The 12,990-nt window shown below is 52.4% G+C and overlaps 5 protein-coding genes across 5 annotated transcripts; 4 read left to right on the plus strand and 1 right to left on the minus strand.

Annotated features, from left to right (window-relative positions):
* Window positions 1–314: 314 nt before the first annotated feature.
* On the plus strand, window positions 315–2,238 carry AYO21_05655 (hypothetical protein; the record flags this gene model as incomplete). Its single annotated transcript, XM_022655623.1, has 4 exons — window positions 315–784; window positions 837–1,143; window positions 1,196–1,761; window positions 1,818–2,238. The coding sequence occupies 4 exons, from the start codon at window positions 315–317 to the stop codon at window positions 2,236–2,238; spliced, it is 1,764 nt and encodes a 587-aa protein (XP_022512129.1).
* Window positions 2,239–3,287: 1,049 nt separating this feature from the next.
* Window positions 3,288–6,841, minus strand: AYO21_05656 (hypothetical protein; the record flags this gene model as incomplete). Its single annotated transcript, XM_022655624.1, has 7 exons — window positions 3,288–4,720; window positions 4,787–5,360; window positions 5,421–5,806; window positions 5,860–6,188; window positions 6,235–6,346; window positions 6,409–6,651; window positions 6,733–6,841. The coding sequence occupies 7 exons, from the start codon at window positions 6,839–6,841 to the stop codon at window positions 3,288–3,290; spliced, it is 3,186 nt and encodes a 1,061-aa protein (XP_022512130.1).
* Window positions 6,842–7,675: 834 nt separating this feature from the next.
* AYO21_05657 (hypothetical protein) lies at window positions 7,676–9,015 on the plus strand (the record flags this gene model as incomplete). The annotated part of the gene is made up of 2 exons (XM_022655625.1): window positions 7,676–8,018; window positions 8,078–9,015. 2 exons carry the CDS (start codon window positions 7,676–7,678, stop codon window positions 9,013–9,015), a joined length of 1,281 nt encoding a protein of 426 aa, XP_022512131.1.
* A 589-nt stretch (window positions 9,016–9,604) lies between these two features.
* Window positions 9,605–11,705, plus strand: AYO21_05658 (hypothetical protein; the record flags this gene model as incomplete). Its single annotated transcript, XM_022655626.1, has 6 exons — window positions 9,605–10,177; window positions 10,291–10,391; window positions 10,474–10,834; window positions 10,909–11,005; window positions 11,062–11,461; window positions 11,552–11,705. 6 exons carry the CDS (start codon window positions 9,605–9,607, stop codon window positions 11,703–11,705), a joined length of 1,686 nt encoding a protein of 561 aa, XP_022512132.1.
* Window positions 11,706–11,978: 273 nt separating this feature from the next.
* Window positions 11,979–12,379, plus strand: AYO21_05659 (hypothetical protein; the record flags this gene model as incomplete). The annotated part of the gene is made up of 2 exons (XM_022655627.1): window positions 11,979–12,193; window positions 12,250–12,379. The coding sequence occupies 2 exons, from the start codon at window positions 11,979–11,981 to the stop codon at window positions 12,377–12,379; spliced, it is 345 nt and encodes a 114-aa protein (XP_022512133.1).
* Window positions 12,380–12,990: the final 611 nt, after the last annotated feature.

Consider the following 12,990-nt stretch of genomic DNA (forward strand, 5'->3'; position numbering starts at 1 on the left):
TTTTGCCAGTGGAAAGTGGGACCGTGACATCTGGATTTGCATCTCAGCCAAGTGATAAGGTAGCCTTGCCCCAATGCTTTCAATATGCGACATTTTGTCATCCACAAAATTTTCACTTTTCTCCGCTTCGGTTATGTTCTGTAAATGTTTTCCATTCGTTGCTTGCTATCAAATGCCATCGCATATTGCCGACGATCGACGCGTGCTGCCGACCCGTTGGTCTATATCTTAATATGAATCCCCCCTCAGCTCTATCAACTCTTCCCCGTCAGGAGATTACCCCCTTGTCATCACTCCCACAATAACAAGCTGCAATGGAGAAGGACGTTGAAGCAATGTCGGCAAGCCCCAGTGGCAGCTCCGACTTCTCCCAAGGAAAGGTCGAATTTCCTCGAGCTTCAACCGCGTTCGGTCGGTTCGTGGATGGGTTTAAACGCAATCCCCATGCCCGGGTCACGACACAAGCCATTGATGCGAATGGCAGGGTGCTCGCAGACCAGCCTCCCGCCGAGCCTGCTTTGGCAATGAAGTTGAAGGGACGCCATCTCCAGATGATCGCGATTGGGGGCTCGATCGGGACTGGCCTTTTTGTAGGCTCTGGTTCCGCACTGGCCAACGGAGGTCCTGCATCATTGATCATTGCGTATGGTCTGATAGGAATCACGTTGTACTGCACGACCCATGCTCTGGGTGAACTTGCAGTGCAGTATCCGGTTGCTGGAGCATTCTCTGTTTACGCCAGCCGATTCGTGGACGAGGCCTGGGGCTTTGCAATGGGCTGGAAGTGAGTATCGCAGTGCTGACACTTGTCCTGCTGAATCTGACTCTTTCTCCAGCTATGCGCTCCAGTGGCTTGTGACACTTCCGCTTGAAATTGTCGCCGCGTCTCTGACACTTGAATTTTGGCCTGGCACTCGGGACGTCAATGGGGCGGCTTGGGTGACCATATTCTTGGTAGCCATTATTCTCATCAACTTCTTCGGTGTTAGAGGCTATGGCGAAGCTGAATTCATTTTCTCGATCATCAAAGTCATCGCCGTCATCGGCTTTGTCATACTCGGTATCATTATCAATACTGGTGGTGTCCCGGGCGATTCTCGAGGCTATATCGGCACCCACTACTGGTATGATCCAGGCGCTTTTGTAAGCCGAGCACCGTTTTCCATACCTTGCCTGGATACTGATTTATCCTTAGAACCACGGATTCAAGGGCTTGTGCTCTGTGTTTGTCACTGCCGCATTCTCTTTCAGCGGAACCGAGTTGGTAGGCCTAGCTGCTGCAGAGACCGAGAACCCTCGCATCGCATTACCCACGGCCGTGAAGCAAGTCTTCTGGCGAATCGCCCTGTTTTACATGGTGTCTCTTACCATTGTGGGCGTCCTCGTCCCCTACAATGACCCACAACTTCTGAACGGCAGCTCCTCATCCGACGCCAACGCCTCTCCGTTTGTCATTGCCGTCCGCAACGCCGGGATCGATGCGGTGCCTTCCATTATGAATGTGGTCATCCTCATTGCAGTCCTGTCTGTGGGAAACTCCTCCGTTTACGGCTCCAGCCGTACTCTAGCCGCACTCGCAGATATGGGACAGGCCCCCAAGATCCTGGGCTATGTTGACCGTGAAGGCCGTCCGTTGGTTGCTATTATTGTCTCCTCCCTCATCGGGTTCCTGTGCTACATTGTCGCGGCTGGTCCGGACACCACAACCCAGGCTTTCAATTGGATGATCGCTATCAGCGGCCTGGCTTCAATCTTCACCTGGTAAGCAGTGCTGAACTCCCGAAAACCCCGCGCTCTGACTGACCTGTCTATCTAAGGGGCACCATCTGCCTATGCCACATCCGCTTCCGCAGTGCTTGGCGTCTTGCTGGCCGTAGTTTGGACGAACTCGCCTTCAAATCCCAGGCTACTGTGTATGGCTCATGGATAGGACTGGTCATGAACATCCTGATTCTCGTGGCGCAGTTCTGGACAGGCTTTGCACCCGTTGGCTATGCTGACATGTCTGCCTCCGAGTTGGTGGAGTATTTCTTTGAAGTCTACCTCGCAGCACCTATCGTCCTCGCGATGTTTATTGGCTATAAGTTGATAAAGAGGACCAAGATCCGAAAGATCGGCGAGATTGACATTACAAGCGGGAGGAGAGAAGTCCACAACCTCAAGGAGATACTGGAAGAGGAGCGCAGAATTCAAACCACGTGGCCATGGTGGAAGAAGATCTGGAAGACTGTCTGCTAGACAGGTCGAGCCTGACACGACTTGTATATATACACGCAAAATTAATGTGAATGACTTACTTTGGACGAACTGTTCCTTTTACTTTCATAGTGGGAAACTATTATTCCCTAGCCTATACGTCGTATAGCTCGCTGATAAAGGCCCCTACTGAGTGCCAACCCCCGCCCTAAAATCATGTCCTGATGAACTGGGGCGAGGCTCTTAGCCAGAAGCATCAACTCGTACAGCGGTTGGGCATAGTAGAGGGTAACAGCTATCGCACAGTAATAACAAAATAGCATAGAGAGTCCTGATCAGATAGATTCCATAACTTAATTGATCACTATCCTTAACTCATTGATTAAGTTGTTCGTTAGTTATTCAGATTGATAGATCCTGTTGAAGGATCAAGGAAAAAGGAATCTCAGACCTAGGGTTAGAGATCCAGCTAATCAGTGGCTAGGAGTTGTCATCCTGTACATTGTACAGGCAAATCCCACTAATCACGTTTCAGCCTGTAGACTCCCCCATTACACTACATACAGCTTTTTCCCTGTAGCCTCCTAAATTATCACGGCCTGCCATTAGGTAATCCTGAGAAATGCCAAGAACGCCCGCCCTATCCCTAGGCTGGCTGGCTGGCTGGCTGGGAGCTTGACTCTGAGGAGACTCTCCTAATGCTGTGGATAATCTGTGTTTTGCACCTCCTGCAGCTGCCATCCATCAGTTGTACCGCAGTCTATGTTGTCATATCTATCGGCGGCCGTCAGGAGCCTTCACGCTAGATATGTATTGTCGAAATTCTTTGCCATTCCTTACAACCTCTCCCTCCTCGGGGCAGACCAAAAATAGTGCCTTTATCACTTTGTGTAGGATTGCGGCTCAAGGAAAGGGATGGCGTCTGAGCCTGAGTCTACCAGAATACGAAAGTCCCATCTCGGCCTTAGGCCGCAAACTCGTTGCACGAATGGCGCGGGAGCACGAGACCCAAACTTTGCGCACAAGTGCAGAGAACCAGAGCCTTTCCGACATCTATCTTCTCTCCCTCCCTCTCTCTCTCTCTCACTCACTCAAGCAAACACGTCAGCCCAGTACCGAACACCCTTCAAGCCGTTAACCCATGCTTCAGCTGCCTCCTGCGAGACACCCTTGGCGTCCATGAAGATCTTGGCCATGACTTTGTTGACTTCGGTTCCCACGGCACCAGCACCACACATATAAATCCGCGCATTCCGTATAAAGAGCTCCGTTGCCTCGCTTCTGTCGTGCCAGATCCTGTCCTGGACATGGCGACAACCGAAGCTCTGGTCCGGTGCTCGTGAATATGCGTGGCGCACTTTCACCGCGCCTTGCGCTTCCCACTCGGCGAATTCGCTCTTGTAGAGCTCGTCCCGATCGGGCGATCCGCAGCCGTAAAACAGCAGTGCGGGGCCAAGCTCTTTCCCAGACTTGATCTTGAGCGCGCGCTCTTGGACAAACGCTCTAAAGGGCGCCAGACCCGTGCCGGCGCAAACCATCAGCACCGGAGTGACGTCCTCAAGAGGGAGATGGAAGCCTGCGTGACTCGGGCGCACCGCAACGTGGATCCAGTCGCCCGGTGCACGCGATCGGAGGTAATTGCTGCAGACTCCCAAGAAACGGTCCTTGTCTGGATCTCCACCCCTTGTCGGAGCATCGAGAACCGAGTAGGTGATTGTACACTTGGACGGGTCATCCAGAGGGGAGGACGAAATACTGTACTGTCGGATTCGCATCAATGGGAGTGCCTCCAGAAATTGTCCAAGCGAGAATTGTGCGGTGGGATATCTCTCCAGGATGTCGAGAAGGGACTGGTTCTTGTCCGAGATCTCTTGCTTGAAGGCGTCGCTCGCGAGCCTCTCCAAGCTTTCCCTCGCGGCAGGTTCTGCGATTGTTGCGGCCACCTGCTTCAATTGCTTCGATGTCGCTGGCTGCGACAGTTCAACGAGGGCCGACAGGACTTCAAAAAGCGGCAGAGGTCTCCCCGAAGGGAGCGCTGTGTGAGTTTCGGGCTTGATGGTGATCATGGCATCCCAAGGAAGACCGAATCTTGCAAGGCATCTCCGCACATTTCTTGTCGGATTGAAGGGCAGGACTGCCAGGTAGTCTCCAGCCCGGTATGACATTCCTGAAGGCAACTGAATCTCGAGGTGTCGCTTCTCAGGTCCGTTTGGCGCAGTCAAAAGTCTTGTCGTGAGCACCAGACCTTGTTTGAGATCCTGCCGCAGGAAACTCGCTCTGCTGTCAGCAGATATCTGAATGTCGAGTCCGGAGGACCGAGGGTCTTCTCCACCCTCCGGTGCGACCCGGAAAGCTTTGGCAACAGCAGGCCACAACTGCTCGTCTTTCCATGTATCATACGTATCGAACAACATAGCATCGTTTGCGTCGCCAGCTCCTCTAGCCGTCAAACGCTCAGCGCCTCTTTCGGAAAGGGTGGCGTCCACGAGCTTGGGGATCCTGTGGTAGGTGTTTTGCCAGTCACCTTCAAAACGTCAGCACACCACCATTACTGAGCTTCTTGTTCTTCCTCTTCTTCTAGCGCACTTACGATTTCCACATCCAAACACGGCATATTTGACTCCGCTGGCTTCTGTGCCTTGTAACCCTTCTAGCCAAGAGACAAAATGCGCTGCATTGTCCGGTGGCTCTCCCTCGTAGCTTGAGGTGATGATCACCACTGGACCTTTCTTGGGTAACGCATCCACCGCCTTATTCAAGATTTCAACTTTGGCCTGGAAGCCGTGGGAAGCGGCAGAGGATGCCAAAGAGTTCGCCATGGCCTCACAGGTTCCAGTGTTGGACCCGTAAAAGATTGAGAGTATTGATAATTTCGAGTCTGTATGATCCGAATTTCCGCTTGCCGGCGCTGGCGATGGTTGGTGCTTAGCTGTATCTCTGGGGATCGACCGTCCAACAAACCTGGTTTCGATGTCGGGTCGCCGAGCTTTCGCGCGCATTAAAAAACCTTTCGGCTTGACAGTCAATGTAGATTGAAGCACAAGCTGATAAGTGGGATCCGACATGCTGAAGTCGAAGTTCTGGAGCAACATGGCCAGAGCCAACAGGGCCTCCTGCCACGCAAATGGTCGACCAATGCATGCGCGCGAGCCATTTCCGAATGGCTGGTTTCAATGTTAGTCAGTCTTCGTCATGAGGTTCCAGAGCGACAAGGCATCACGTACTTTCCACGCGTTGGGAGCAAGTTTGCTGAATGCCTCATTCAGCATTCTCTCTGGGCGGAACTGCTCGGCGTCCTCGCCATACACCGCAGGATCCTTGTGGATAGCCATCAAGAAACAGACCAATGCCATATCCTTTGAGACGTGGTACTTTCCCCCGATCACTTCATCCTGCTTCGACCTGACCGTGAATGCTGGTGCAGGAGGGTGAAGCCGTAATGTTTCTCTCAAGACGGCGTTGAGGTATTCCAGTTTGGAGAGGTGCTGTACTGTAACTGTATCGTCTCCAATCACTGTGTTTACCTCCTTTTGGGCTCGTTGGTAAGCTTCCGGGTTCTTCAGAAGCTCATAGAATACAAAGGAAAGAAGCCCCGAGGTGGTCTCATGGCCTGCCAGGTTAGCGGAGTGTACCCATCCCAGTGGTGAAGAATGGAGATTTTACCTGCAATAAGAAACGTGATCATGTTGTAAGCGATACTCTCGTTGCTCAGATTCTCGCCTGTCTGAGGATCTTTGTTGTACAGCATCGCATTCAGGAGATCTTTCTTGTCGGTGGGATTCTCGCGACGATGCTTGACGAGATCGGTCGAAATCTTGAGCATCAGGTCCACGTTGTCCTGAAATTTCTTGTCCGCGGCTTGGTAGAAGTAGCTAGGGAGTGGTGGTCGTCGTGCACGCTCGCCGGCACCAGTCAACACCCCGACCATTGCATGGACAAACGGATGCATATCTTCCGTGTAAAACGAATTGAATCGAGTCCCCATCGCACACCTTTACTTGTTCAATTGAAGGTCCGAGTACGAAGGGACTCACTTACAAAGCAATGGAGTCCAGGGTTAACCGAGTAAAGTCATCCGTGACTTTGATATCATGCTCTGGACCATAGCGGGCCCATTTCAGTACCAGCTGGGTGGCAATGTCGTACATCTCTGGAGACCAAGAGTCAGTACACCACGACAGTTGGCATTGGGAAGCATTGAGGCACACCCACCATCGTACATGTCACGAATGGCTATGGGCCCGAACGCCGGCATTAATGCTCGATGCGCCACGCCCCAATTGTGCTCCCCCGGGAAGGCAGTGAATAAGCCGTCATGGACAGCGCTTCGAATGTGTAAAAGAGCCCCGGTGACGGCTTTCTCAAATCGTTTTTCGTCCATTAGCTCGTTGAACAGCTCTCGCCGGCAGATAAAGACTCTTTCGTGCCCGCCCAGGGTCAGCTTGAATATCTCTCCTAGATTGTCATTGTGAGTCTAGTTCCAGAGACATTCCCCTTCTTCCTACCCGAAAAAAAAGACATTACAACTGCACTTACCATATCTATTAGCCAGGTTCGAAAGGCTCATCATAGGATATTCCGCATCAATATCGAGAGCATTTCCAATAATAGGATATCCTCTGGGAGACGGGATAGGTTCCGCCATATTGGTCAGTCAGACAAGGCGCCGGTATAGTCTCAATAACCCAGACTTGGACGAAAAGGATTCCGTTGCATGGAGCCCTATAAGTGGGCATGTTGATAGATTTATCTTCCTGCACTTCTTTAGGGAGGGGGAGAGGGGGGGTTGTTGGGGTCGAGGAAACACCAAGAGTCGTCCATATCGCCCACCACTCGACTCGGGATGGTGTGATATCTTCCTTTGGACCAAAATCGACAAAGTTTGGGAGAAGGGCAAAAGCAACATCGCGGGTGGGTGGCGGACCTCGATTTGAGTTGTGGGGGAGGAGATAGTACAACTGATAGCGGAGTGGCTTATATTGGTACTAGCAATACATAACTGGGCTTTTACATCGCCACTGGAGAACTTAATACGACAACAAAGAGAGACATCAAGGAGCTGAGGTCATTAGGTTCAGATGCTTCAGGATTGGGCGACTCGCCTGGACCACGGCTGCATTGGGCCATTCCAACATGGTGCAAGGGGTGGGTCGCTCGTCAATCGATCCGATTTGCCTGCCATCTTATAGTCGGTGGGGAGTTTCATCCATCCACATCCAATCGCTTTCGAGGGAGGGCCGTCCGTCTCCGGCTTCTGGCCTCTGGCTTCCATGTTCTCACTCCTCTTGCTCTTAGTCTCTCGCTGTGGCCTTTGAGTTATTGTTCAGCTCGATAGGTAAAGGTAAGCGGGTTGCCCAGCCGGGTAGGTTTCAGTCGTCCGAATCTCCCAAAAAGATGTCAATCGATGCTTGAAGACTGTTCCTGTTCATATTTGTAACATCTGAAAATCTATCTCTCGAACCCCAACGTGTGCAGCGACATGTCTGCCATCACAGCCTCGATCATCCGAGAGTGTCGACCTGATTTGACGGTCTACGAGGCTGTTTACAAGAAGATTCATGCAAACCCCGAGCTGTCTCACTGCGAGTCCGAGACAGCCTCATTAATTATTCAGCATCTCCGGGGCTTGAGCGCCGATTTTGAGATTCGGCCAGGGATCGGGGGCCATGGGTTGATTGCGATCTTGCAGAATGGAACTGGGAAAACCGTCCTGCTCCGAGCAGACATCGATGCGTTGCCGGTCGCAGAGCGAACGGGCCTCGAATACGCCAGTCTACGAAGGCAAATCGGCAGCGATGGAAAAGAAACGCCTGTGATGCATGGTAGGGAGCGTTCCATTTCGATTCCGGTAGAGGAGGAGATGACTGATGACTCTTTCCAGCTTGCGGACATGACTTTCACGCTGTCTGCTTACTGATCGCAGCCGAGACTCTCCTGAGGGCACGCCAATTTTGGACGGGGACACTCGTGTTCCTCTTCCAACCAGCGGAAGAGGCTGGGGATGGAGCCCTGGGAATGGTCAACGACGGCTTATATGACAGTGCGAGGCATAACTGTCCAATTCCCGACATTGTTCTGGGGCAGCACGTGGCCCCGATTCGGGCCGGGGTGGTTGCATCCAAAAATGGCCCTATTATGAGCTCCTCCGACAGCCTCAAAGTCACCATCTTTGGCCGAGGCGGACATGGAAGCATGCCTCATCGTTGTATTGACCCCGTGGTGATCGCCAGTCATATCGTCGTCCGTCTCCAAACAATTGTCAGTCGGGTGGTACCTCCTGACGAAGTCGCCGTCATCACGGTCGGGTCCATCCATGCTGGCGAAGCGGAGAATGTGATCAGCGATCGCGCTTTTTTTACTGTCAACATTCGAACACTCGATGAAGAAGTACGACGCACCGTTCTCGACCATGTTCAGAGAATAATCAAGTCCGAGTGCGAAGCAGGGTTTTGTCAGAAGGGCCCCCAGATCGAACATCATATGAGCCTTCCAGTCACCGCAAACTCGGAGAAGACTGAAACGAAACTCGAACAAACCTTTGCGCAGATTTTCGGGAACGAGTTTGTGGTCGCACCAAAAAGCAGCCTGGCAAGCGAAGACTTCAGTATCCTTGCTGGGTCGATTGGAAAACCCTACTGCTTCTGGCTATTTGGCGGTATAGATCAACAGCAGTGGGATTCCCTAGCCGCGCAGGGGAAGCTAGACACTGTGCCGATCAATCACAGCCCGGACTTTGCGCCCGCAATCCATCCGACCCTTCAAACTGGAGGGGATGCCATGGTTGCGGCAACTCTCACTTTCTTGGAATCTTCCACATAGCCATCCCCCATCGGGCGAGAGCTGCCGAGTGCCCGCTGTTTGGAGGGAGAGTAGCGAAGAGAAGTTAGGAGACATTTGCCTCAGTGCGTGACGTGTCTACTTGATCCCACAACAGACTCCTGAGGCTATTGTATCTCGGCGCGCTTGGTCTGTTGGAACTTTCGCCGCATTGGTACTGGTCAGCACATGTATAAATAGTCAACTGGATTGATTCGCAGGTGGACTTTGGCACTAGTACTGCTAGCAACCACTAGCTGGATCTTAATTATTCGGTTGATGACACCCGGGCCATTGCCGGGCTCGACTCGCTTAAACCCTGCCACCAGCTGCCAATCAATCAATTACAACAACCATGCTCCAACCCACAACCAGTTGGGGCTCAAGAGCCACAGGTTTCCCTTCTATACCAGAGCTGGGGCTGAACGTCCTACACACAAGAAGTGTGTGACAGAAGCTTTGAGCTAAACGTCTATACAAGCTGAACCTCAGTCTTGCACGAAATGCTAATAAAACAAACAATCCTCCCACCAGGGGAGTAACGTCTGAAGCGGAACCGCGCATGGCAAATTCAGTCTCGTCAGACCCTCCGATGGCTGCGATAGCTCCTGTTAGCAATGCAGGTCGGCAAAATGCTCTGGCCCATATGACAACCCACCCAGAGCATGGAGACGCCAAACCAAACGGCCTGGAGGTAGATGATGACCACTCTTCGACAGTACATCGTCTCCGCGGGCCAAGGGCGCAGACACGTCGCTCTACTTCCTCCGTCACATCCACCTCAAGTGTTTCTACGATTCCTCGACTAGAGGCCGTGGTAGCGCGCGTCAGGAGTCGACCGCCAATCGTCCCGAGCAATTTCGCACATGAGCTCGAACATCAGAAAACGACCGTGGAAGATCTGGTCGACTTTGACGGCGCGGACGACACCTATTGGCCCGTCAATTGGTCTATGAAGAAAAAGGTCATTACCACGGCGCTGTATAGTTCCACGACTCTGACGGCCTCTTGGGCCAGCAGTGCATTTAGCCCGGGCACTCAGCAGGTGGCACAACACTTCGGGGTCAGCAACCAAGTCGCGACGTTGGGCACGAGTCTGTTCCTTTTCGGATTCGGCCTCGGTCCTCTCTTGTGGGCGCCGTTGTCTGAGGTATTCGGTCGAAAGGTAAATGCCCACCATGTATCCTTTGATACTTTGTACGGGGACGTGAGTGAGAGAGGCCCAAAGATACTTAGAACTCTGAGATGGAGACTGAGGCTGATCGTTTTTCGGAATAGACCTCCGTCCTCCCACCAATGCTCGTTGCTATCTGTTTCGAATTTGCGGCTGGTTCTGCAAGCGATTTCCAGACGCTGATGATAGCCAGATTCTTCGCTGGGTAAGGCAAATCCACCCGAACATAGCAACACGGTATGCATGGCGTTTGTCGGGCCTTTTTCGACTTACATGCCTACCTGTAGGTTTTTCGCGGCCGCGCCGGTAACGAACACGGGTGGAGTCTTGAGCGATCTGTTCCCGCCTTCGCAACGGGGCATCGCCATGGCCGCTTATGCGATGGCCGTGGTGCTGGGGCCAGGTCTGGGACCCATCGTCGGAGCGGCGCTTGTTGTTCAGCCTCGCCTCGGCTGGCGGTGGACAGAGTACTTCTCAGGCATCCTCCAGATAACTGTGTTGATCGTGGATGTCATATTCCTCGACGAGTCATACCCACCTCGCCTCCTGGTATACAAAGCGCGACGCCTGCGACATCAGAGCGGCAACTGGGCACTGCACGCAAAGTTCGAAGAATGGGATATTTCATTGGGCGAGTTGGCTCGCAAGGTTGGTGCTACGAACGCTATTCGAACCATGACTCGACTTGGGGCCGTGGGCGATGCTGACAACGTCTGATCTAGTTCTTAGTCCGGCCGATACAGCTCTTGACAACGCCAATTTGTTTTCTGATGGCGCTCTACGCGAGCTTTTGCTACGGCATCCTATATATGCAGCTTGGTTCGCCCCTTCACACTCCATAGTTATGTCCTCTTTCTCTAACATTCTGGATATAGGAGCAATCCCTCTCATCTTCGAGCAACACCGCGGCTGGAGGGCCGTCCCGGCATCCGTCCCATTCTCGTCGCTGCTGGTGGGATCCTTTCTCGGCGCCGTCGTTAACGTGTACAACCAGGTGGTCTACAACAAGAAAACAGCCGGGAAGGTAGCGCCCGAACTGCGCCTCCCGCCGATGATGGTCGGATCGGTATTTTTCAGCGCGGGCTTGTTTATCACAGGTTGGACCGCGGATCCGTCATATCCCTGGATCGCGCCCGTGATCGGGATTGCCATGACCGGATTCGGCTTCTTCACCGTCTTCCAGGCGGCGCTGAACTACCTGGTCGACACGTTTAGTGCCTACGCGGCGAGCGCGGTGGCCGCCAACACGTTCCTGCGGTCGTGCTTTGCCGGAGCGTAAGCAATTTTCCCTGTCGTTTTCCTTTTCTCCCCCCACCTTTAGGTGCGTTACAGAGGCTGAAATAAACTGACAACTTCTTCCCACAGATTCCCCCTCGCGATCGCTCCGCTCTACAACCGTGTGGGAATCCCATGGGGCACGAGTATCTTTGGATTCTTCGCCATCGCAATGGTGCCCGTGCCGTGGGTCTTTTACATCTTCGGCGAGCGGATCCGAAAGAAGGGCAAATGGAGTCGGTAGATACATACCCGAGTAGATATAGATGAAAGAATATCTTCAAAGACTTTTTCCCACCCTAGCGTGAAAGGATACGCTATTACTGCTAGAACATCATGCCCAAAACGAAGGCAAGTGGATCAATACGTGCAAGACATTTCTGTAGCCAGCGATCGAGGCTCCAACATAGGTTAGGTCAACCCACCGGGCTTTACGCCAGGTCGTGTTCAATCTTCACCTAGTTTCCACCATTACAAACCATCCTCAGTCATCCAAAGCCATCCCATCTTGCTGAACATGGCAGATGAGCGCAAGTCCATCACGTCGTCGACTTATTCCGGTTACAGTGGGTCAGGCGAGACCGCCAAGATTGCTGCCATGATTGAAACCAAGCCCTGGGACGAAAACAACTTCTATCCAGAACATCCGAGGCGAGGAAGAAACGCGCAGCGAACAAGGCCGAGCGCAACAAGCAGGCCGGATTTGAGAAATAGGGAAAAGGACTTAGACTGGTATGCTCATTGATGAGCCTTGCATGGATCGCAAGTGGCTGAGATAGTCGCTCCAGTCACGGCCTTTTTCTCGACAAATCCTACAGTGTCAACTCTCCAGTATCTGGCCACGACGTGCTGAAATATGCCGGCGTCCTATTCGGAGTGAGCAAGCGCAAACAGGGTTTGAATTTTGTTGATGAATAAGTTGTACGCGATCCGCGGGATTTTAACAGCGGTCAAGTACCAGTGCCGTTTTCTCTGAAGAGAGTCTCTCATTGCTTGAGCATAGTCACGAGGGCGAATTCGGAATTCCTCGCCCTCATTGTCTTCTTCCAGGATCTGAATAAATTCCATACACGCCCTCTCGAGTTCCTGTTCATTCTCTCTTGTCACTTCTCCATCAATATCATCGAGCTCATGTCCAGAGAGCCAGAAACACGGATGTTACATTTCCCTAGGCAAACCACAGCTCCACTCAATGTCCACAATACCTGTGATCTTTTTCCACAAAGAAATTACTTTCGTGTAAATCCGTGAGTTGAAAGATAGGCGGCTTTCGCTGTAATGGCATATTCCTGAATCTCGGGTATAGTGCGTGTAGAGCGACGATGGTAGCCATCTAACCTTCCAAGTCGAGTTTACCACGGGCCGCATTTAGTTGATGTATTAACTGCTGATTGTAGCAGTTTAGGAGCCGATCCTAGATAGCGGGCGCGACAAGTTGTGAAGTATCCCTCGCAAACTCCGGAAAAGTGTTCTCCGATGTTCTGCGGTAGGACGTTCTACCGTAGAGAGTATTCGCCCTCGCTCTTCCT

The sequence above is a fragment of the Fonsecaea monophora genome (genome assembly GCF_001642475.1).
Source record: "Fonsecaea monophora strain CBS 269.37 chromosome Unknown Scaff36, whole genome shotgun sequence".
In the NCBI taxonomy this organism is placed as follows: domain Eukaryota; kingdom Fungi; phylum Ascomycota; class Eurotiomycetes; order Chaetothyriales; family Herpotrichiellaceae; genus Fonsecaea; species Fonsecaea monophora.